Below are 23,484 nucleotides of genomic sequence, written 5' to 3' on the forward strand. Positions count from 1 at the left end.
GAGCCAGAAGATATGCTGGCATTGAGAGCAGTGGCATAGCTATGTGGGGCCACAGGGGCCTGGGTCCCCAAAATTTCCTCTGGGCCCCTGGTTTTGCTGGCAGGGGTCCCCAACCCCCACCAGCTGAAGCGTTGTCTAGCGCTGGTCTCTGACGCCGCCGCTCCTTTTTAAGCATGCTCAATTTCACTAAAAGGAGTGTGCAGGACGTGAGGGGAAGACAGAGCAAGGCAGGCAACGCGGCGGCACCAGAGACCGGCGCTGGACAATGCTTCAGCTGGTAGGGGTTGGGGACCCCCGTCAGCCAAGGTATTTGCTGCACCAGTGGGTGGGGAGCGGCAGGGTGGCAGGGGGGAGCGGCGAGGGGGGAGCAGACCAAAATGTGCCTCCTCACCTCGGGCTCTGGCCCCCTCCCACCACAAGGTCTGGCTACACCCCTGATTGACAATATTAAGTGCCAGTACCTGCATAGCTAACCAGGCAGATAAGAATACATAAAAAGTGAGTGGAGGATTAGCCTAATTGTTAGTGCAGTGGCCTGAGAACCTGCGGAACTGGGTTTGATTCCCACTGCAGCTCCTTGTGACTTTGGGCAGGTCACTTAACCCTTCATTGCCCCAAACACAAAATAAGTAATTGTATATAATATGTAAACTGCTTTGATTGTAACCACAAAAAGGTGGTATATCAAGTTTCATCCCCTTTCCCTTACCCAGTTAGTTATGTAGGTTCTGGCACTGAATATTGGTCGGTACCCACATAACTTCCAGGTTTGTCAATGCCCTGGATATTTAATGCCAGGGTCTGGATATGGTCTGGCATTGAATATCCAGGTGTAATTTAACCAGAAGCTGCCGGCTGAATATTGACCCAACTGCTGGTAAAATGAAAGTACATTAGGAGGGGAATTTTCAAATCCATTTTCAGAGGTAAAGCTGTACTATATCCACACAATGGTTATAAAACTGCTTGAGGGATCTGCAGGTAAGCTTCACTCAGACAGCCTGTATCTGTGTGTAAGTTTACCTGCTGTTTGATGAGGCATTCTCAAGGTGGTTTGGGGGAGAGGTTTGAACTTAATGTGCATTCAGATATACGTGCGTTATTTAAGCCAGAAAATTTGTGTGCCCCAAAAAGCAGACATACATGTAAGTGCTTAGTTTTCCTGGGGTGATTTTCAAAACAGATGTACATTTGCTTTGAAAATCCAACAGAGTTTGCACAGAGAAAAGCATGCTTGAACTTTTTACCCATGTGCACAGTTAAAAAAATTATCTCTGTAAAGTCTTATTCAAAAAGGACTTTCCCCCCCATTCTGTGACTATGAAGAAAATCTTTATTGAATAAGTCCCACAGAGTGCTTCTCAAGGAGGGACCATGAGTGCTGAAAGTTGTGAAATGCCATCAGCATCAACACCCGCTCTTGCCTGCTCCCTGTCCGTCCTTATCCAAAGAGCTTGATGAAACAGGGATGGCAGTAGGGCTTCTCTGTCTGTTCCTTGAAGGTGCCCTTATTGAGTTGCTTCAGACAGAAGGCGCAGACAAAGTGCTCCGGATGGAACTTCCTCCCCATGGCAGTGATACAGCGGCCAGTGATGGGCTTCTCACAGCCTGAACACAGAGATCCCCGGTTCTTGTGGTAGTGGGTCTCACAGTAGGGCTGCCCTTCATGCTCAAAGAAGCTCCCGTTCACAAATGGGGTGTAGCATTCCTGGGGGAAAGACATGCACGTGTGAATGACACAGAAGTTCAAGACAGAAGTAGGAATTAATATTCACTTAGCCATAAGAGAAATTAGAAATCCCAGCAGCAGCAGCAGCACCTCTTCACTCCAGTCAATAAAAATGGGTGAGAGGATGGGGAGAGGAAGGAGCAGGAAGAGTTCTTTCTATACATCAAACTGCTATCATCCCATACGGAAACTTGAAATAATTCAGCTGACATATGAATGTATTAAGGCTGTCTCCTATTTAGAAATATTAGGGCTCAATATAAAAAAACAACAACCCCTGAGCTCCTAAATTTAGATTCTTAATTCAAGCTCCTAAATATGTACCCTCTTTTCTGCCAAACTTTGGAGCCTGAGTTTTCAGCTGAAAATTCATCTTAATTTAGGAATTTAAAAGTTATAAATGTAGGACTGCCATTCAGTTGACTAGATTTATGAACCTAATTTATGAGCCCAGTGCTAAAACTCAGTGCTAAGCATCTAGAAGATGATAATCAGCATGGTTTAAGTGGTCAGGAAAGGACAGGCTCTTGCCCATTTAAACAACACTGGGCATTCCAGCTGCCCATATTCAGCACACTTAACAGAGTGGAGCCACTGAATATTGGCTATGACTACTGCAGAACTACCCAGTTAGTGTCAGGGTGGTCCACAGATGGAGTTATGGAGGAGCCAGCAGTTATGAGGGCATCAGCCATATTCGGTGCTGATGCCCACATAGCTAAGTGGGCAGATAGGACTGCTTTTATGGGTGCCAGCACTGAATATCAGCTGGCACCTGCCTAACTTAATTCTGTAGGCTTAATTCTGCCTACAGTTGTCAGCAGTGCTTTTTTTGTAGAAAAAAAGGTGCCGGTACTCATTATGGGCGGGGTCACCACATATGGCTCCACCCCTATGATAGCCACACCCACATTAACCACACCCCCTATACCAGCCATGGCGCATATAAACAGACATCATTGAAAATATTACAGTACTATAGGAGAAAAAAATAACGTGATTTGCTAAGTAGTAGTATACCCAGTGCAAAATAAGACAGCCAATGTAAATTCTCAAATTGGACATATTACAAACACTAAAATGAAAATAAAATGATTTTTTTCTACCTTTGTTGTCTGGTGACTGTTTTTCTTTCCATATTGGTCCCAGTCTGTGATTCTCCTTTCCTTTGTTTTCGCTTAACTCTTCTGTGCCATTTGTCATTTTTGTCTCCTTTTTCTTTGCTTTCTTCAATATTTTTCAGGCTCTCTCTCTGTCCAGATTTAATTAATTCTTACTATCCTTTCTTTAATTTCCTTCATCTACCTGTGGCTTTTCATCTTTTCCTCACCCTTGTTCTCCCCATGCCCCTTCCTCTTATTCTCCAGTCTTTCTCTATTCCCCTTTTCCATCCAGCAGCTCTGCTTTCTCTCCCCATCCTTCCAGTGTCTCCCCTATTTCTTTCTGCATTCTTCCATCCAGCGTCTTCCCTCTTTCTCTCCCTATCCTTCCGTTTTCCCTCTCTCTCACCCCATCCTTCCATCTGTTTTTCCCTCTCTCTCTCTCCCCAATCCTTCCCTCTGTTGTTTTCCCTCTTTCTCTCTCTCACCAATCCTTCCCTCTGTTGTTTTCCCTCTTTCTCTCTCTCCCCATCCTTCCATCTGTTTTCCCCTCTCTCCCCAATCCTTCCATCTGTTTTTCTCCTCTCTCCCCAATCCTTCCATCTGTTTTTCTCCTCTCTCCCCAATCCTTCCATCTGTTGGTTTCCCTCTTTCTCTCTCTCCCCAATCCTTCCCTCTGTTGGTTTCCCTCTTTCTCTCCCCAATCCTTCCCTCTGTTGGTTTCCCTCTCTCTCTCTCCCCCCAATCCTTCCCTCTTGTTTTCCCTCTCTCTCCCCATCCTTCCATCTTGTTTTCCCCCTCTCTCTCTCTCTCTCTCTCCCCCCAATCCTTCCCCCTCTGTTGGTTTCCCTCTTTCCCTCTCTCCCCAATCCTTCCCTCTGTTGGTTTCCCTCTTTCCCTCTCTCCCCAATCCTTCCCTCTGTTGTTTTCCCTCTTTCTCTCTCTCCCCAATCCTTCCCTCTGTTGGTTTCCCTCTTTCTGTCTCTCCCCAATCCTTCCCTCTGTTGGTTTCCCTCTTTCTCTCTCTCCCCAATCCTTCCCTCTGTTGTTTTCCCTCTTTCTCTCTCTCCCCAATCCTTCCCTCTGTTGGTTTCCCTCTTTCCCTCTCTCCCCAATCCTTCCCTCTGTTGGTTTCCCTCTCTCTCTCTCTCCCCCCAATCCTTCCCTCTTGTTTTCCCTCTCTCTCCCCATCCTTCCATCTTGTTTTCCCTCTCTCTCCCCATCCTTCCATCTGTTTTCCCTCTCTCTCCCCATCCTTCCATCTGTTTTTCCCTCTCTCCCCAATCCTTCCATCTGTGTTTATCCTCTCTCTCCCCATCCTTCCATCTGTTTTTCCCCTCTCTCCCCAATCCTTCCATCTGTTTTTCCCCTCTCTCCCCAATCCTTCCATCGGTTTTTCCCTCTCTCTCCCCATCCTTCCCTCTGTTGGTTTCCCTCTCTCTCCCCAATCCTTCCCTCTGTTGGTTTCCCTCTCTCCCCAATCCTTCCCTCTGTTGGTTTCCCTCTTTCTCTCTCTCCCCAATCCTTCCATCTGTTTTTTCCCCTCTCTCCCCAATCCTTCCATCTGTTTTTCCCTCTCTCTCCCCATCCTTCCCTCTGTTGGTTTCCCTCTCTCTCCCCAATCCTTCCCTCTGTTGGTTTCCCTCTCTCCCCAATTCTTCCCTCTGTTGGTTTCCCTCTTTCTCTCTCTCCCCAATCCTTCCCTCTGTTGATTTCCCTCTTTCTCTCACTCCCCAATCCTTCCCTCTGTTGGTTTCCCTCTTTTTCTCTTTCCCCAATCCTTCCCTCTGTTGGTTTCCCTCTTTTTCTCTTTCCCCAATCCTTCCCTCTGTTGGTTTCCCTCTTTCTCTCTCTCCCCAATCCTTCCCTCTGTTGTTTTCCCTCTCTCTCCCCAATCCTTCCCTCTGTTGGTTTCCCTCTTTCTCTCTCTCCCCAATCCTTCCCTCTGTTGGTTTCCCTCTTTCCCCAATCCTTCCCTCTTTTTCTCTTTCCCCAATCCTTCCCTCTGTTGGTTTCCCTCTTTCTCTCTCTCCCCAATCCTTCCCTCTGTTGGTTTCCCTCTTTCTGTCTCTCCCCAATCCTTCCCTCTGTTGGTTTCCCTCTTTCTCTCTCTCCCCAATCCTTCCATCTGTTTTCCCTCTTTCTCTCTCTCCCCAATCCTTCCCTCTGTTGGTTTCCCTCTTTCCCCAATCCTTCCCTCTGTTGGTTTCCCTCTTTCCCCAATCCTTCCCTCTGTTGGTTTCCCTCTTTTTCTCTTTCTCCAATCCTTCCCTCTGTTGGTTTCCCTCTTTCTCTCTCTCCCCAATCCTTCCCTCTGTTGTTTTCCCTCTTTCTCTCTCTCCCCAATCCTTCCCTCTGTTGGTTTCCCTCTTTCTCTCACTCCCCAATCCTTCCCTCTGTTGGTTTCCCTCTTTCCCCAATCCTTCCCTCTGTTGGTTTCCCTCTTTTTCTCTTTCCCCAATCCTTCCCTCTGTTGGTTTCCCTCTTTCTCTCTCTCCCCAATCCTTCCCTCTGTTGGTTTCCCTTTTTCTCTCTCTCCCCAATCCTTCCCTCTGTTGGCTTCCCTCTTTCTCTCTCCCCAATCCTTCCCTCTGTTGGTTTCCCTCTTTCTCTCTCCCCAATCCTTCCCTCTGTTGTGTTCCCTCTTTCCCCAATCCTTCCCTCTGTTGGTTTCCCTCTTTCTCTCTCTCCCCAATCCTTCCCTCTGTTGGTTTCCCTCTTTCTCTCTCTCCCCAATCCTTCCCTCTGTTGGTTTCCCTCTTTCCCCAATCCTTCCCTCTGTTGGTTTCCCGCTCTCCCCAATCCTTCCCTCTGTTGGTTTCCCTCTTTCTCTCTCTCCCCAATCCTTCCCTCTGTTGAATTCCCTCTTTCTCTCACTCCCCAATCCTTCCCTCTGTTGGTTTCCCTCTTTTTCTCTTTCCCCAATCCTTCCCTCTGTTGGTTTCCCTCTTTTTCTCTTTCCCCAATCCTTCCCTCTGTTGGTTTCCCTTTCTCTCTCTCACCAATCCTTCCCTCTGTTGTTTTCCCTCTCTCTCCCCAATCCTTCCCTCTGTTGGTTTCCCTCTTTCTCTCTCTCCCCAATCCTTCCCTCTGTTGGTTTCCCTCTTTCCCCAATCCTTCCCTCTGTTGGTTTCCCTCTTTCCCCAATCCTTCCCTCTGTTGGTTTCCCTCTTTTTCTCTTTCCCCAATCCTTCCCTCTGTTGGTTTCCCTCTTTCTCTCTCTCCCCAATCCTTCCCTCTGTTGGTTTCCCTCTTTCTCTCTCTCCCCAATCCTTCCCTCTGTTGGTTTCCCTCTTTCCCCAATCCTTCCCTCTGTTGGTTTCCCTCTTTTTCTCTTTCCCCAATCCTTCCCTCTGTTGGTTTCCCTCTTTCTCTCTCTCCCCAATCCTTCCCTCTGTTGGTTTCCCTCTTTCTCTCTCGCCCCAATCCTTCCCTCTGTTGGTTTCCCTCTTTCTCTCTCTCCCCAATCCTTCCTTCTGTTGGTTTCCCTCTTTCTCTCTCTCCCCAATCCTTCCCTCTGTTGGTTTCCCTCTTTCCCCAATCCTTCCCTCTGTTGGTTTCCCTCTTTTTCTCTTTCCCCAATCCTTCCCTCTGTTGGTTTCCCTCTTTCTCTCTCTCCCCAATCCTTCCCTCTGTTGGTTTCCCTCTTTCTCTCTCTCCCCAATCCTTCCCTCTGTTGTTTTCCCTCTTTCTCTCTCTCACCAATCCTTCCCTCTGTTGTTTTCCCTCTTTCTCTCTCTCCCCATCATTCCATCTGTTTTCCCCTCTCTCCCCAATCCTTCCCTCTGTTGGTTTCCCTCTTTCTCTCTCTCCCCAATCCTTCCATCTGTTGGTTTCCCTCTTTCTCTCTCTCCCCAATCCTTCCCTCTGTTGGTTTCCCTCTTTCCCCAATCCTTCCCTCTGTTGGATTCCCTCTCCCTGCCAAGTTTGGCGCGAACGGCGCGAAGTCGCGACGCACGTGGCACCAGCCCCTATTTCTGGCCGCTGCTGCTTCTCCTGTTGAGCAGCAGCGGCCGCTACACAAAGAAAAAGAAGATTAACAAAAAAAAATTGAAACCTGGCTGAAACGCGGCACCCCGGCACTGTAGACAGCCATTAGGCATTGGCTGTTGCCCCGCAGCCGCTCCTCCTCTTGCCTTTACGTCACTGCCCCTGGAGGAAGACCCCGGAGGAGCGCAGTGACGTAGAGGCAAGAGGAGCAGCGGCTGCGGGGCAACAGCCAATGCCTAATGGCTGTCTACAGTGCCGGGGTGCCGCGTTTCAGCCAGGTTTGAAGTTTTTAAAAAAATCTTTTTCTTTGTGTAGCGGCCGCTGCTGCTCAACAGGAGAAGCAGCAGTGGCCGGAAATGGGGGTTGGCACTGCGTCCGTCACGGGGCGGGGGGAGCAAAAAAAAAAGGTGCCGGTACGCCGTACCGTTGCGTACCGGCACAAAAAAAGCACTGGTTGTCAGCAACATAAAAACTGCTGACTGCTTCAGGCTGAATATCAGACAATATGTTTTTTTCCCTACTTTATAACTGCCCCTCACTTTTTATACTCCTGAATGTAAGGGTTTAGTGAAATTCTGACTATACATTTAGGCCTTATTTAGGAAGTTAGCTTAGCAGGGTTTACAAAAAAAAGGTTTGAATACTTTCCTAAAACAAAAGTCCATATCCATTATTAAGATGGACTTGGGGACAATCCAAATCCACTGTTTTATTTCTAGGATAAGCAGCATAAAGTCTGTTTTACTGTTCTAGGATATTGCCAGGTACTTGTGACCTGGATTGGCCACTGTTGGAAACAGGACACTGGGTTTGATGGACCTTCGGTCTGCCCAGTACGGCAACGCTTATGTCCTTATGTTATGTTCTTATTTAGGAGCATAACTCTCAAGGTTAGAAGCATAACTCTCAAAATTAGAAGCATAAATCCTTTGAATATCAGGTCCTTACTTTTTATTTAATACTCTCGTAGGCATTAAGAATATATAAAGTTTTAATGCAAGCTTCTCTAGTTAAGCTGCTCCTGTAATTATGCATCTGAGTGAATTAGAGGGAAGGGCAGTGCCATCCAGGGTGGATCGTTGCACCCCCCCCCCCCCCCCGGGTGCACACCCTGCAGTGTCGTCATCCTCCCCCAGCACATCACTTCCAAGCCCCCCCTGGGTGCATTCTTCTTACCTGCAGGGGTGCTGGGAGCAGCTGTGAAGCTGTCAGTTCCACCGGTTCCCTGCTCCCTCTGCCCCAGAACAGGAAGTAACAGCAGAGGGAGCAGGGAACCGGCAGAGCCGACAGCCACACAGCTGCTCCCTGCACCCCTCCTGCAGCGTGCACCTGGGGCGGACCGCTCCCACCGCCCTGACCTCGGTACGCTGCTGGGGAAGGGAAAGAAGATACAAACATCAATACAACATGGACAGCTGTAGATAAACCGCCTGATATTCAGTGCTATTTAACTGGCCAGGAAGGCTCCCGGCCAGTTAAATAGCCTTAAGCCTGCTAAGTGCTAATATTCAGCCAGGGGCGTAGCCACGGGTGGGCCTGGACAGGCCCAGGCCCACCCATCCAAATCCTTCATCGCTGTCGCTGCCTTTTCTCCCGCGGCTTCCGGGAGGCAGCGATCAGCGTTACCTGTAGTGCCTGCCCTGAAATTATGCTTCCCTTCTCCCCAGGCTTTGCCCCGCTCGTTTCTTCGCTCGTCGGCAGCGCTACGCTGCGCTGCTATTCAAACAGGCAGCTCCGCTCCTCTCTGCCGCGTCCATCCGGCCCTCTGATGCACTTCCTGTTTAGTAGGGCCGGATGGAAGTGGCAGAGAGGAGCGGAGCTGCCTGTTTGAATAGCAGCGCAGCGTAGCGCTGCCGACGAGCGAAGAAACGAGCGGGGCGAAGCCTGGGGAGAAGGGAAGCATAATTTCAGGGCAGGCACTACAGGTAACGCTGATCGCTGCCTCCCAGAAGCCGCGGGAGAAAAGGCAGCGACAGCGATGAAGGATTTGGATGGGTGGGCCTGGAGGGCAAGTGCTGGATTTGTGGTTTGTTGGTTGGGGGGGGAAGGGATACTTTTGCCAGAGACAGAGTCAGACTTGTAGGAGGAAGGGGATTAGAGGGAACTGGGAAGGAAGAGAGCTGCTGGAGGTGGGAGGAAGGGGCTGGAGAGCTTCTGGAAGAGGGAGGGAAGGGAGAGAGCTGCTAGACATGGGAGGGAGAGGAGGAAGGGGTTGGAGAGCTGCTGGACAAGGGAGGAAGAGGAGGAAGGGACTGGAGGGAAGGGAGAGAGCTGCTGGACATGGGAGGAAGAGAAGGAGGGGACGATGGAAGGGAGAGAGCTGCTGAAGGGGAGGAGGGGACTGAATGGAAGGGAGAGAGCTGCTGGACATGGGAGGGAGAGGAGGAAGGTGCTGGAGAGCTGCTGGACAAGCTAGGAAGAGGAAGAAGGGACTGGTGGAAAGGGGGAGAGCTCCTGGACATGGGAGGAAGAGGAGGAGGGGACGATGGAAGGGAGAGAGCTGCTGAAGGAAGGGGAGGAGGGGACTGAATGGAAGGGAGAGAGCTGCTGGACATGGGAGGGAGAGGAGGAAGGGGTTGGAGAGCTGCTGGACAAGGGAGGAAGAGGAGGAAGGGACGGGAGGGAAGGGAAAGAGCTGCTGGATATGGGAGGAAGAGAAGGAGGGGACAATGGAAGGGAGAGAGCTGCTGAAGGAAGAGGAGGAGGAGGGGATCTGGGTGGAAGGGAGAGAGCTGTTAGATGTGGGAGGAAGAGGAGGAGGGGATCTGGATGGAAGGGAGAGAGCTGCTGGACATGGGAGGAGAACTGGAGGGAAGGGAGAGAACTGCTGGTACAGCACAAGGGAGGGAGGGAAGGGAAACAGAGCTACCAGACCAAGGAGATGAAGGAAAAGGGAATATTAAACCTACAGCTTGAGGGAGGGAGGCAGGAAATCAAGCAACCAAACCAGATGCTGGAAAGAGGAGGGAGTGAGAAGGAGAGAAGCTAGATGGGGTAGGGTCAGAGAGGGTAGAAATATATTGGCACTGGGGACAAAGAGAGGGGAGAAGATGGACAGAGTAATATAGGGACACAGAGAAAAGGAGATACTAAACATGGAGGAAGATAGAGGTACAGAGACGGATGGGTGGGGAGAGAGACACTGGATGGAAGGATGCAGAGAGAAAGGGGAGAGACTGGAAGGATGTGGAGAGAGAAGGGACACTGAACAGAAAAGGGTAGAGAGATAGACACTGGTTAGAAGGAGGGAGAGAGACAGATGGAAGGATCAGGAGAGAGGGTAGATGGGTAGAAGGATGGGGAGAGAAAGAGGGAAGACGCTGGATGGAAGGGTAGGGAGAAAGAGGTGACACTGGATGGAAGGATGCAGAAAGAAAGAGGGGAGAATATTGGAGGATGGGGAGAGAGAGGGGAGACACTGGAAGGATGGGGAGAGAAAGAGGAGAGCTGCTGCATGGAAAGGGGGAGTAGTGAAAGATTGGAGAATAAGAGGAAGGGGCATGGGGAGAACAAGGGTGAGAAAAAGATGAAAAGCCATAAGTAGATGAAGGAAATTAAAGAATGGATAGTAAGAATGAATTAAATCTGGACACAGAGAGAGGCAGAAAAATATTGAAGAAAGCAAAGAAAAAGGAGAGAAAAATGACAAATGGCCAGGAAACCCTGGGAGAAGAGTTAAGCGAAAACGAAGGAAAGCAGAATCTAGAGACTGGGAGCAACACAATGAGAAAAAGTAAATGGCCATACAACAAAGGTAAAGAAAATAATTTTATTTTTAATTTAGGATAAAGTAATATGGTGTTAATAAAGTTTCAGAGACCAATACTTCCTTCCTTAGGTCAGGAGAGGATACTGTAACAGCATTATACTGACCTGAGGCAGGAGGTTTTGGCCTCTGAAAGCTCATTGAAAAGGATTAGTAAATTGTCTGAAATCGGATGCACTGAAAAGCAGCACTTTACCCTGTGTGACAAATGCATCTGAGTGTGACTAAATTTTGCTGAAGGGGGGGGGGGTACAGAGAAAATTTTGTGCCCACCCACTTTGGGTTCAGGCCCACCCAAAATTGGCAGTCTGGCTACGCCACTGTATTCAGCACAAGATAGCTGGCTAAAGCAGAAAAAGAACAGTGGAAAAATAAGCAACAGTGATAAGTCCAGGGCAAGGGCTGGGATGTATGCTGTAAAAATAAGGACCAAGTGTGGGGAAATGATAACACTATCCAATGTATATCCAGCTCTATGTGTTGAAGTACTGGTAAGATGAGAGAAACTAATAAGAAAATCTTTACTATAAGTTGCTAAGGGGTCATCAAAATTATGTTAAAATCTCCTAGGAAGACTGAGTGTGTAGCTTCTGGAATAATTTGTGATAGCAGGAGGCGTATTTTCAAAGTATTTTGACTTACAAAGTTTCATAGTAACCTATGGAACTTTATAAGTCTAAGTGTTTTGAAAATGAGGCCCCAGGTTTTGTGGGTCTAAGAATACTGAGTGTCATGGGATATGCAGATGAAAACAGGGATTCTGTCTCATAGATTATTGGTTCGCTTATAGAATTGCCCCCATAGGGCCCAAAAATTCAAAGAATTTATGCTACTAATTTTGAAAGTTATACTCCTAAATTTGCCTCTTTTAAAAATTTACTAGGGTTGGGTCCTAACCTAATACTCATTATTTCACTAAAATCCTAAATTTAGGAGAATAAAAAGTTGGCGGAAATTGGGGTGGATTTATGGCGGGGAGGCAAATGGATGAGTGTCCTAAATTTATAAGCATAACTTTAAGCTCCTAAACTAAGAGAAATTTTTTGCTGAAAACTTAGGATCTTGTGTAACCCAGGTTTCGCCCCCTTTCAAACTAGCTCTGGTCTGACCCAAGTCACAAGTGTCACGGCCCCAGGCCACACCTCGCTCCCTTGCGTCTTAAAGGATGGGGGGGTCAGGTCCAGTAGGAGGTGCAGCAGCTACCCGTTGTAATGGACCGCTGCCATCATGGCCTCCAGCGAATCCTACAGTGCCGCTCTGGGTGGCGACCCTAGATACACACGCACACTCCAGACCTGCGTTTGAAGGACCGGCAGCACAGAGTTGGGAAGGCGTGTGCCAGTGACATCGGATGCTGGCCCTTTTTAGGTCCACTGCTGCTCTTCCTCACTGCATTTGCAACAAACGGATTCCTGTTCCTTGGCCTCCGCTCTTGTTTCGATCTTCTGAGTCTTCCCCTGTATCTCCAGTTCCAGTCTGGCCACAGCGTCTCCAGTTCCAGACTTGCCTCACCGTCTCCAGTTCCAGTCTTGCCATAGCATCTCCAGTTTCAGCTTTGCCTTAGTGTGCCCTGTTCCAGTCTCGCCTTCATGTCTCCAGCTTCTGCCAGGCCAGTGTGTTTCCAGCTCAGCCGTGCTAGTCCACAGTCCTGCTGGGTGTTCCTGCCTTCAATCCTGCTTCAGCATGTGACTCACCAGCCATCTGTCAGGGCCTTCTGACTTCAGGGTTGGGAACCCGACAGTGATAGAAGGGCTTACCACCCTGACCATTGACAGATTGCGAAGGCCATGAGCTTGACCAAGTCCTAGCCTTGCAGTTCCTCCAAAAGCTGGTTCTGCAGTTCCATCAGCTATCCGGGGTAGTCCAGGATTTAACATTTCAGATGAACCATCTTCAGAGTTCTGCAGTATCCCAGGTTGCAATTTCTTCTTTCCTGACAACCAACACTGGATCAGCCCCAGTTGTTACACTGGCTGTATCAGGGGTTCGCTTGGGGTTTCCTCAACTAGTGCTAAATTATATCTGAACTTCAGGCACAGGACTTTGTTTCTGACAGGGCCCTAGTAGCATATATCATCTCACTTCTTTCGGGTCCAGCCCTTGCTTGGGCCTCTCCTATCTGGGAGCGTAAGGACCTGATACTAAATAACTTGAAAGAGTTCTTGGGGCATTTCTAGTTCTTGGGACATTTCTGAAGGATCTTTCAGGAACCAGGGAAGACCTCTTCGGCAGCCTCCGAACTGCTCAACTTGCGACATGGTTTGTATGCTATTCAGTTTCAGACTCTGGCCTCTAAGCTAGAGTGGAATAATCAGAAACTGACATCAGAACATAAGTACATAAGTATTGCCATACTGGGAAAGACCAAAGGTCCATCAAGCCCAGCATCCTGTTTCCAACAGTGGCCAATCCAGATCACAAATACCTGGCACGATCCCAAAAAAGTACAAAACATTTTAAACTGCTTATCCCAGGAATACTGGATTTTCCCCAAGTCCATTTAATAACAGTCTAAGGACTTTTCCTTAAGGAAGCTGTCCAAACCTTTTTTAAACTCCGCTAAGCTAACCGCCTTTACCACATTCTCTGGCAACGAATTCCAGAATTTAATTACACATCGAGTGAAGAAAAATTTTCTCCGATTCGTTTTAAATTTACTACATTGTAGCTTCATCGCATGCCCCCTAGTCCTAGTATTGTTGGAAAGCATGAACAGACGCTTCACATCTACCCATTCAACTCCATTCATTATTTTATAGAGCTCTATCATATCTCCCCTCAGTCGCCTTTTCTCTAAGCTGAAGAGCCCTAGCCACTTCAGGCTTTCCTCATAGGGAAGTTGTCCCATCCCCTTTATCATTTTCGTCGCCCTTCTCTGCACCTTTTCTAATTCCACTATATCTTTTTTGAGATACGGCGACCAGAATTGAACACAATATTCGAGGTGCGGTCGCACCATGGAGCGATACAAAGGAATTATAACATCCTCATTTTTGTTTTCCATTCCTTTCCTAATAATACCTAACATTCTATTTGCTTTCCTGGCCGCAGCAGCACACGGAGCAGAAGGTTTCAACGTATCATCAACGACAACACCTAGATCCCTTTCTTGGTCCGTGACTCCTAACATGGAACCTTGCATGACGTAGCTATAATTCGGGTTCCTCTTTCCCACATGCATCACTTTGCACTTGCTCACATTAAATGTCATCAGCCATTTAGACGCCCAGGGTCCCAGTCTCGTAAGGTCCTCTTGTAATTTTTCACAATCCTCTCGTGATTTAACAACTTTGAATAACTTTGTGTCATCAGCAAATTTAATTACCTCACTAGCAACTCCCATCTCTAGATCATTTATAAATATGTTAAAAAGCAGCGGTCCCAGCACAGACCCCCACTAACTACCCTTCTGCATTGAGAATAATGACCATTTAACCCTACTCTCTGTTTTCTATCTTTTAACCAGTTTTTAATCCACAATAGAACACTACCTCCTATCCCATGACTCTCCAATTTCCTCTGGAGTCTATCATGTGGTACTTTGTCAAACACCTTCTGAAAATCCAGATACACAATAGCAACTGGCTCACCTTTATCCACATGTTTGTTCACCCCTTCAAAGAAATGAGGTAGATTGGTGAGGCAAGATTTCCCTTCACTAAATCCATGTTGACTTTGTCTCATTAATCCATGCTTTTGAATATGCTCTGTAATTTTGTTCTTAATAGTCTCTACCCTTTTGCCTGGCACCGTCGTCAGACTCACTGGTCTATAATTTCCCAGATCTCCTCTGGAACCTTTTTTAAAAATCGGCATTACATTGGCCACCCTCCAGTCTTCCGGTATCACACTCGATTTTAGGGATAAATTACATATTTCTAACATTTGCTCTGCAAGCTCATTTTTCAGTTCTATCAGTACTCTGGGATGAATACCATCCGGTCCAGGAGATTTGCTACTCTTCAGAAGAAAAAAAAACCCTTGCAATCTCAAAAGCACATAGAAAACAGTGATGGTGACTTGAAACAAAGCAAAGACAATGTAACAGCAATCAACAACTTTATTTCATAACATCTGAGATTCAACATAAGTCGTGTTCACAGGGGCGTGTCGGAGGTGTAGCGAAGGCGGGACTTGGGCGTGCCTAACACATGGGCGTCCTCGACCCATAATGGAAAAAAAAAGGGCGTCCCTGACGAGCACTTGGACGACTTTACCTGGTCGTGTTTTTCTTACGACCAAGGCACAAAAAGGTGCCCGAACTGACCAGATGACCACCGGAGAGAATCAGGGATAACCTCCCTTACTCCCCCAGTGGTCACTAACCCTCTCCCACCCTCAAAAAAACATCTTTAAAAATATTTTGTGCCAGCCTCTATGCCGGCCTCAAATGTCATACTCAGGTCAATCACAGCAGTATGCAGGTCCCTGGAGCAGTTTTAGTGGGTGCAGTGCACTTCAGGCAGGTGGACCCAGGCCCATTACACTTGTTGTGGTAAATGTGAGCCCTCCAAAACCCACCAGAAACCCACTGTACCCAAATCTAGGTGCCCCCTTTCACCCGTAAGGGCTATGGTAGTGGTGTACAGTGGTGGGGAGTGGATTTTGGGGGGGGCTCAGCACACCAAGTAAGGGAGCTATATTCCTGGGAGCAATTTCTGAAGTCCACTGCTGTGCCCTCTAGGGTGCCTGGTTGGTGTCCTGGCATGTCAAGGGGACCAGTGCACTACGAATGCTGGCTCCTCCCACGACCAAAGGGCTTGCATTTGGTCGTTTCTGAGATGGGCATCCTTAGTTTCTATTATCGCCAAAAATCAGAAACAACCAAGTCTAGGGACAACCATCTCTAAGGACGACCTAAATGTCAAGATTTGGGCATCCCCGACTGTATTATCGAAACGAAAGATGGACGTCCATCTTGTTTCGATAATACAGGTTTCCCAGCCCCTCCACTGGGGCGTTTTGCGAGGATGTCCTCAGCAAAACTTGGGCGTCCCCTTCGATTATGCCCCTCCACATGGCCTATCCATACTGCCCATTCACACCAACTCCTCAGTTCTACCATCCTCTAATCTCAACTCCTTTGTTATACTCTTGTCTGTTCATATGTTCTACCTTTGTTCTTTTAAGATGTTTTAATGTTTATTGTGTTGACATTGAAAGTATCATCCTCTAATTATCTGAATGTTTTCCTGTTTTAGTGTGTTCTGTTACTTGAATAATATTTTACTGCATTGTAATTGTAAATCGCTCATTCCTGTTTATACTTGCTTTACATTGCCTTGGGTGAATTTCTTCAAAAAGGCAGTAAATAAATTTTAATACATAAATGTGCCTTATATACAAATAAACACATTTATATATAATAGAGATTTTTGTTTCTCTTTGAATCTCTTTTTTTGGTTATGTTCTTACAGTTTTTATATAACATTTTCCTTGCTTTTTAAAACAGTGGCTCAGATAACTGTCACTCACCCTGCAGACGAAACACTCCGGGTGCCAAAGAACATTGAGGGCAGAAATGTAATTCTCCAGAATGGCCTGCCCACAGCCCTGGCAGCGCGTGGCAAAGATCTCGTAGAAATCTTTCCGGCAGTACTGTTTCCCATCTCTCTCATGGAAACCTAAGGGACAGAGATGGGGACAGACAAAGAATGACAGAAGGAAAGACAAATGGTAAAAGGGATCTACATAGCTTTGAAAGAGCATGAATACAAATATGTTTGGATACTTCATATGTTGATACTACTACTACTTGACATTTCTAAAGCGCTACTAGGGTTACGCAGCGCTGTACAATTTAACATAGGACAGTCCCTGCTCAAAGGAGCTTACAATCTAAAGGACAAATGTACAATCTAAAGGACAAATGATCCAATAAAAGATATGACAGCCTACAAATAATCCAGTTTTGTCCAGGACCAGTATCAGAATGAGGTTGTAAGGCCACTGGGAAACCTTCCCCAGATGTCACACCTAAGAGAATACCATCATGGTCACTGGTTTGCCCCCTTCCCCCCCCCCCCCCCCCCCACCCATATACATTTATAGACACACGCAAACACTGGTATTTGCAAATAGGGAAAGAGTTTCCTATGTTGCATTAGATGTTCACTTGAAGTATGGAAATCTCCAAATAGAGTGGTTTAATATGAAAACAAACTCAGAAAAGGGTCATACAAGGATCAGAGCCCTGGATTCTGACTGGGAAGTACCTTAAGCACTGGGAAGGTGAACAGATATCGGTTGGGGTCACAAATTCAGTCCTGCAGGGCCACAAACAAATCAGGTTTTCAGGATAGATTTGTATTCAGTGAAGGCAGTGCACATGCAGATCTCTCATACATATTCATTATCTAATCATAATAACTAAAATAGTTTAAAATATATTCCAAATTTATGGCAAAATGTATTGTTTTATCATCTCTATAAATTTTTTTTTATCAAATCACATACAAATCCTTAAACACATATCACAAATATATAGTCACATTATTAACTTATCTGAAACAAGTACTCAGTAGGATTACTCTGGTCGTTGATGAATGCCCTCCTGGGAATGTCCCTTCAAATGGCGATGTTACAGGTAGAATCAATAAAAGAAGCTCCAGAAGATGGATGGATCAACAGTGTACAATCGCTGTTATATAGTCTCTTAGTCAAACCAGTTGAAGATATATAACCTAAACTTCAATCCATAATATTCTCGTCACCAACTCGCCTTCCAGAGAGTCCTACTGAGAAGCTCCCTGAATATTCAGTCTTAATGGCATAAGTGCAACAAACACATGTTCTCAACAAGACCTGTTTCACCTGTATGCTTCATCAGGAGACCATGACTGTGTTTCAAATATGGCTGCTGCTATCCTGAAATGCCATATTCATTAGGGATATTCTGAAAACCTGACCTGTTTGTGGCCCTCGAGGACTTAACTTGTGTACCACTGGTATAGGTGAAATAAGGCAGTAGGATAAACCAAAAGAGTCTGAAACCTCTAATATATATTGTGATAAGAGGGTGTCCTATACGGTGTACGCCACTAGAGGACGCTAGTAGCAGAAGAAGTGGAGGGTGCTAGGATCGGGGAGAGCCCTGGGATGTCCACAGGTGTAGGAGGTTGTGGGCTGGGTCCTGTGTAGCTAATTAACCACTTTATACCCCACCTGAGTTGTGAAAGGAAGAGAAGTGAGCTAGCAGCAGGAGAAGAGAGAGCCCCTGGAAGATACTGGCTAACCCTATGGACTTGTGGAGGACTGTGTGTCCCAAAGGAGATCAGCAGGCTGAAAATCCTGGGGTGAGAAGTCCCTAAAGCATTAGTGTTTGACTGTGTGTCCTCAGTACTTATAGGAACTGTGTGTTCAGTGGAGGTACTGTGTGTCCAAAGAAGAAAAGACTGTGTGTCTAGAACTGTGTGTTCAAAGAGGGGGGACTGGGTGTCCAGAACTGTGTGTTCAAAGGGGGGACTGTGTGTCCAAAGAAGAAAAGACTGTGTGTCCCGAACTGTGGGTTCAAAGAGGGGACTGTGTGTCCAAAGTACTGAGAGAAGCAGGCTGCAAAGCCTGGGGTTGGGAGTCCCCAAAGTATTGAAGCTGGTACTGAGCCCATGTATCGGTGTGGGGGAGGCTCAGTGTGAAGACCTATGAAAGTATAAAGTATTAAGCTAGAAGAAGTGTGCCCAGGTGCTGGAATAAAGAGTTGCCTGAGAAATATGCAGTTGGTGAGACCTGTTTAATTTGCTGAGTGGGAACGAGGTCACCCTGAGTGAGAAGGGGTTGCACACTAATGTGCATATAATCTGCATATTGAGAACCAGGTCACCCTGAGTGAGAAGGGGGATATCACAATATCAATATATATATATATATATATATATATATATATATATATATATATATAGTTATTTAGATAGTGGCTCTGTACATCCACGAAAAACTTAAACTAAGTTAGACATTCCAAGTTATATCTGCTATTTGTGCGGGCCACTTAGATGTGTAAATTATGTTTAGAAGTTATGTCCCTTACTTTAAAAGGCCTATTCACATTTTAGATATGCATAAGCCAGAATTTAGACATGTATATTGCATAGAAGTCTAAATCTTGATTTTAGAAAGTAGGGATATATACATCCAAAATGCAAAAATATACATATGGCAAAGGGGAATGGTCTGGGCATATTTTGCATGAGACTAGGGCAGGGCAAAAAGATACATGTGCAAGCTTATGTTTGCCAACATGAAAACTGAGATTTACAACTGCTCATGAGGATATCTAGGTATTAGAAAGCTGCCCATTTTATGTAGCACTTCACTAGAGGGATTAATGGTGGTCTTCTCCTTAATTCCCCCCCCCCCCCCCCCCGAAAGTGATATTAGGGGTGCAGCAAGAGAGACTGTACATGGGTTGGTAGGGACCAGGGGAGTGACACTGTTTATGGGATAGGGAGAGAATAATGAAGAGCAACTGTACATGGGGTGGAGTAGGACGTGGTTGAGGGTAGAAGAGGGGACTGGAGATTAATCCTTTCTCCCATTTCATGCCTCCATGATAATTTGAAATGGAAAGAAAGAACTATAGATGGCAGGAGAGATGATTGGAGATATACTGAAGGCTGAGTACATGGGATCAGGGGGTGAGGCAGACATAATTTGGGAAGGAAGGAGGCAGAGAAGATATAGGCCTGGAGGAAGATGAATAGAGGATTAGAAATGGGGAGATGAAGAGCAAAAGTACTCTGAATGGTAAAAACAAAGGAACTAGAGCTAGGAGAAAGTGTGAGCAACAGGAAAGGAACCTGAACACAGGACAAGGCTTAGCAATTGCAGGGCCCTGTGCAGACCAGTTCAGTGGGGCCCCCCTTTGGTCAGACCTAGCTCTGCCCCCACCTAGCCCTGCCCCTTCTTGACAAGATGCATTTTAAACATTTTTTTTTTATTTCAAATAAAGACAAATCAAACAAAGCTTGTATAGAAAAACTAGTTCAAATATGCACAATGCTATCATAGGAAACCTTTGGGTTTAAAAAGCAAAACCATGTGCATATAAGGACTGGATAAATGAATTAAAACAAACCCCCTTAATATGTAATACTTGGTAGCAACAATGAAACAGTGATTTAATATTACATAGCAAGCAGCCTGAGCCAACAGATTTATTTCCTACTGAACGTAATTAAACTTTGTATGAATTTAGCTGCTAATAGTGTGCTGAACTGGACAATGTTTGCACATTTAGACTGACTGGACAGTTCTGCATGAAGGAAACCCTTCCCTCATTAATCAATACCTTCTCTGTGACATACTAATAATAATAAAAAAAGGCAAGTGCATTTTTATAGTATACCACTGCATTCCACAAAGCAAAAGGAGCAAGTTCCCACATGCCTGTTCAAGCAGGGCTGGTCTTAAGCAGAGGCAACAGGGGCGGTTGCACAGGCCTCGTGCTTCCAGGGGCCCTACAGTGCTCCATCCCGCTCCCTGCTATTGCAGCGATCTGACTCCTTGCCTCTCCTCCCCTGAGCCTCAGGGTGCCCTCCTGGCACTTACCTTAAGCCACCCTGGTGCTCTAGTGGAGTCTTCGGGCAGGAAAGTTCCCCAGTCTTTCCTGCCCGCTGCCGGTGCTGACCCTCTTGCTGCCGCATCATCTTTAAAATGACTGCCAAGACTTCAGCGGAAGTCTTGCAAGGCCACTGCGGGAAGTCTCGGCAGCCATTTTTAAAAAGCGATGCGTCAGCAAGAGGGTGAGCGCCGGCAGTGGGCAGGAAAGACTGGGGAACTTTCCTGCCCCGAAGACTCCACTAGACCACCAGGGTGGCTTAAGGTAAGTGCAGGGAGGGCACCCTGCGGCTCGGGGGAGGAGAGACAAAAAATCAGATCGCTGCAATAGCAGGAAGTGGGAGGGAGCACCATGGGGCTCCTTGGAAGCGCGAGGCCCTGTGCGACTGCCCCTGCCTAAGACCGGCCCTACTCGAACAGGTGAGGGAATGAGAGGCAGAAGAAAGTAGATGAAATCTGTGGAGGGGGTGAGTACAGAGGGTATAATTGTGTTGGTGAAAGACAAGTTAAAATAGGAAGCCAGGGAAGAAGTGAGAATGAAAGGAATGGGAGGATTAGGGAGGTGAGAGGCAGTAAAAGGAAGAATGGCTGGGTATGGGGTGAGATTGGTAAAAGATAAAAAGTTTGTAGGTTGGCAAGAGAGAAAATCAGAGATTGCGAGGACTGGAAGGGACATAAGGAATCAGAGATACAGTTAAGATGGGAAGAGATAGGGAAGGAGCAAGATGATAAAAGATGTGGAAAAATTGCTAGGAGAGGTAAGGAGAACTGGAGAACTTAAAAAGGGAGTTTGAGAAAAAGGCAAGCTTAATGATAGTGGAGAAAGGGAAGGGGAAGAGAAAGCTAGAAAAGATGGGAGAAGTTGGGTGTAAGGATAAGGTAGTCAGATATGTGGAGACTGGTGAGGTGGAGGGGAACAGAAGGTTAAGAGCAATTGAGAGTGAGTTATGGAGGTGAAAACTAAGGCAATAATAACCTGAGGGGGAGAAGGAGGGTTGAAGTACTGCTATCAGTGAACAGAGAAGCAAAGAAATGAGATGAAAGGGAATGATCAATGTAAGAGGCAGAAAACCTGGTTGGGATTGCGTTATATCCCCTGCCTTAAAGATTTCCAGGGTCAACTTCACCATAATTCTACAGCGATTACGGATATCTTTGTTCAATATTTCGCCGATTTTTATGTGTGTTGCCCAGTTTCTAGTGGACCAGATATAGCAAATTATTTGGTAGTCTTGGGCATTTCCCAAATTTCTCCAGTGACTCGAGTAGTATTGAGCGCCCTTACCACAGATAAAGAATTCCAGACTGCACTTCGGGCAACTAAAAATAATACTGCCCCAGGCCCAGGCGGATATACTTCTGAATTTTAAAAACTGCTACAGCCTGAACTTGCAACTCCCCTCCTGGATTATTACAATGCAGTGGTGGAAGCTGGCACTTTTCCATTGTGAGAAAATGAAGCTTTAATTTCTTTAATACCCAAGCCCGGTAAGCTGGGAGATCTCCCATCCTCTTACCGACCAATTTCATTGTTAAATGTGGATCTTAAAATCTTTTCACACATCTTGGCAAACCGTCTTGCTCACCACCTCCCAACATTAATTTGTGAGGTTCAGACTGATTTTGTTAAAGGTCGCCAGTCAGTGTGCAATGTTCGGAAAGTGCTATTTGGCAACTGCACATGCCCAATCCACTTGTAGACCTGCTATGTTAGCAAACCTTGATGCTGAGAAGGCATTCAATCAGGTGGACTGGGCCTACTTCTTCCGCACTCTGGAATATGTAGGAATAGAGGGATGGTATTTACAAGTGCTGTGTGGTCTATTTTCTGGACCCTTGGCAGTGCTGTTAATAAATAAAAAGCTTCAAGCCACAATGCCCCGCATCTTTTTGACAGTTGTCACTTGAGCACTGCAGCTTGAAGCTTTTTCAGCAACCTGATTCAAATTACCCCGAAGCAGGTTCTGTGGAACTGAAACACCATGCTCTCCTTGTAGTGGGTGTTAGGAGCTCTGCTTATCTTCAGCGCTGTGCCAGTCCAGTGTCAGTTAAGTACTGGGGTTGCTAATTTTTTAAATTTTAAATAAGTGTAAAAACTTGCTTATTCTAAAAATAAAAAAAATTAGAAGATCTATCTCAGCATAGGAAGCAGATGACTATAGTAACATAGTAGATGACGGCAGAAAAAGACCTGCATGGTCCATCCAGTCTGCCCAACAAGAAACTCATATGTGCTACTTTTTGTGTATACCCTACTTTGATTTGTACCTGTCCTCTTCAGGGCACAGACGTATAAATCTGCCCCGCCTCCCACCACCGGCTCTAGCACAGACCGTATAAGTCTGCCCAGCACTATCCCCTCCTCCCAACCACCAGTCCCGCCTCCCACCACCGGCTTTGGTACAGACCGTATAAGTCTGCCCAGCACTATCCCTGCCTCCCAACCACCGGCTTGTGAGTCTTCACACTTACCATACACTAACAAAAAAATGTACTTCACTGGGAACAGCAATATAAGCTAGTAGTGGTTATATATTTCTTTCCCCACACTAGGCTTACAGGGCACAGATTGGATCGACAGCAGCATGCCCAAAGTGTGGTAACTCAGTTGCTACTCTTGGACATGTTTTGGAACTGCCCATTGATCCTGCCTTTTTGGACCCATTTGGGCAGCCATGTCTCAAAAATGTGGGGTATTCGCTGGACCCCCAGACCCATGTCCCTCTTTGCCAAGTGTGATATAGTGCATCCTCTTTTGAAAGGTTATCTGTCCTTCCTGAGGTGCACTGTACTACTTGGGGTAAAGTGCATCTTGCAAAAATGGCTAGTTCCTGACCCACCTTCAGCTCCTCAGTGTGGAACGCATTACCAAAAGTCTTGAAAACAACGTACGACCACATAAAATTCCGAAAATCATTAAAAACCAACCTGTTTAAAAAGATACCCTACCGATCCAACTTAAATGCCTAATCTCTGCAAGACAACCAAACTAAAGCACGTAATGGACATAACACAACTCTTCCGTTCTCCGATTCCCCACCCTGAATTTGTTCACACCGGAGCCTGCAAAGGCCTCTCCAGTACTATGTAAGCCACATTGAGCCTACAAATAGATGGGAAAATGTGGGATACAAATGCAACTAATAAATAAATAATGATTATGCAAGTGACACTGGAACATAGGGAGGTGGATGGCCTGGATTCCAGGCTTGGTAAGTGTTGTCAAACGTGGGAATCCTTTTGGGCCTCTTTGACACCAGCGGCTCGTAATTGTACTCTTAATTGCTGAAAGTGTTTAGCATTCCAATGAATGTATCCATAGGAATTCTGAAGGACTATTTATATCT

The 23,484-nt window shown here is 46.4% G+C and overlaps 1 protein-coding gene across 1 annotated transcript in view; it reads right to left on the minus strand.

Annotated features, from left to right (window-relative positions):
* Positions 1-795: 795 nt before the first annotated feature.
* The window catches only part of TGFB1I1 (transforming growth factor beta 1 induced transcript 1), a 133,766-nt gene continuing 111,077 nt past the window's right edge, over positions 796-23,484 (minus strand). Inside the window, exons 10-11 of the mRNA XM_030210350.1 lie at positions 16,061-16,209; positions 796-1,708 (exon numbers count right to left, since the gene is read on the minus strand). Coding sequence (XP_030066210.1) covers positions 1,442-1,708; positions 16,061-16,209 — 416 coding nt within the window. The 3' untranslated portion in view covers positions 796-1,441. The remainder of the gene's footprint in view (positions 1,709-16,060; positions 16,210-23,484) is intronic.

The sequence above is a fragment of the Microcaecilia unicolor genome, chromosome 7 (genome assembly GCF_901765095.1).
Source record: "Microcaecilia unicolor chromosome 7, aMicUni1.1, whole genome shotgun sequence".
In the NCBI taxonomy this organism is placed as follows: domain Eukaryota; kingdom Metazoa; phylum Chordata; class Amphibia; order Gymnophiona; family Siphonopidae; genus Microcaecilia; species Microcaecilia unicolor.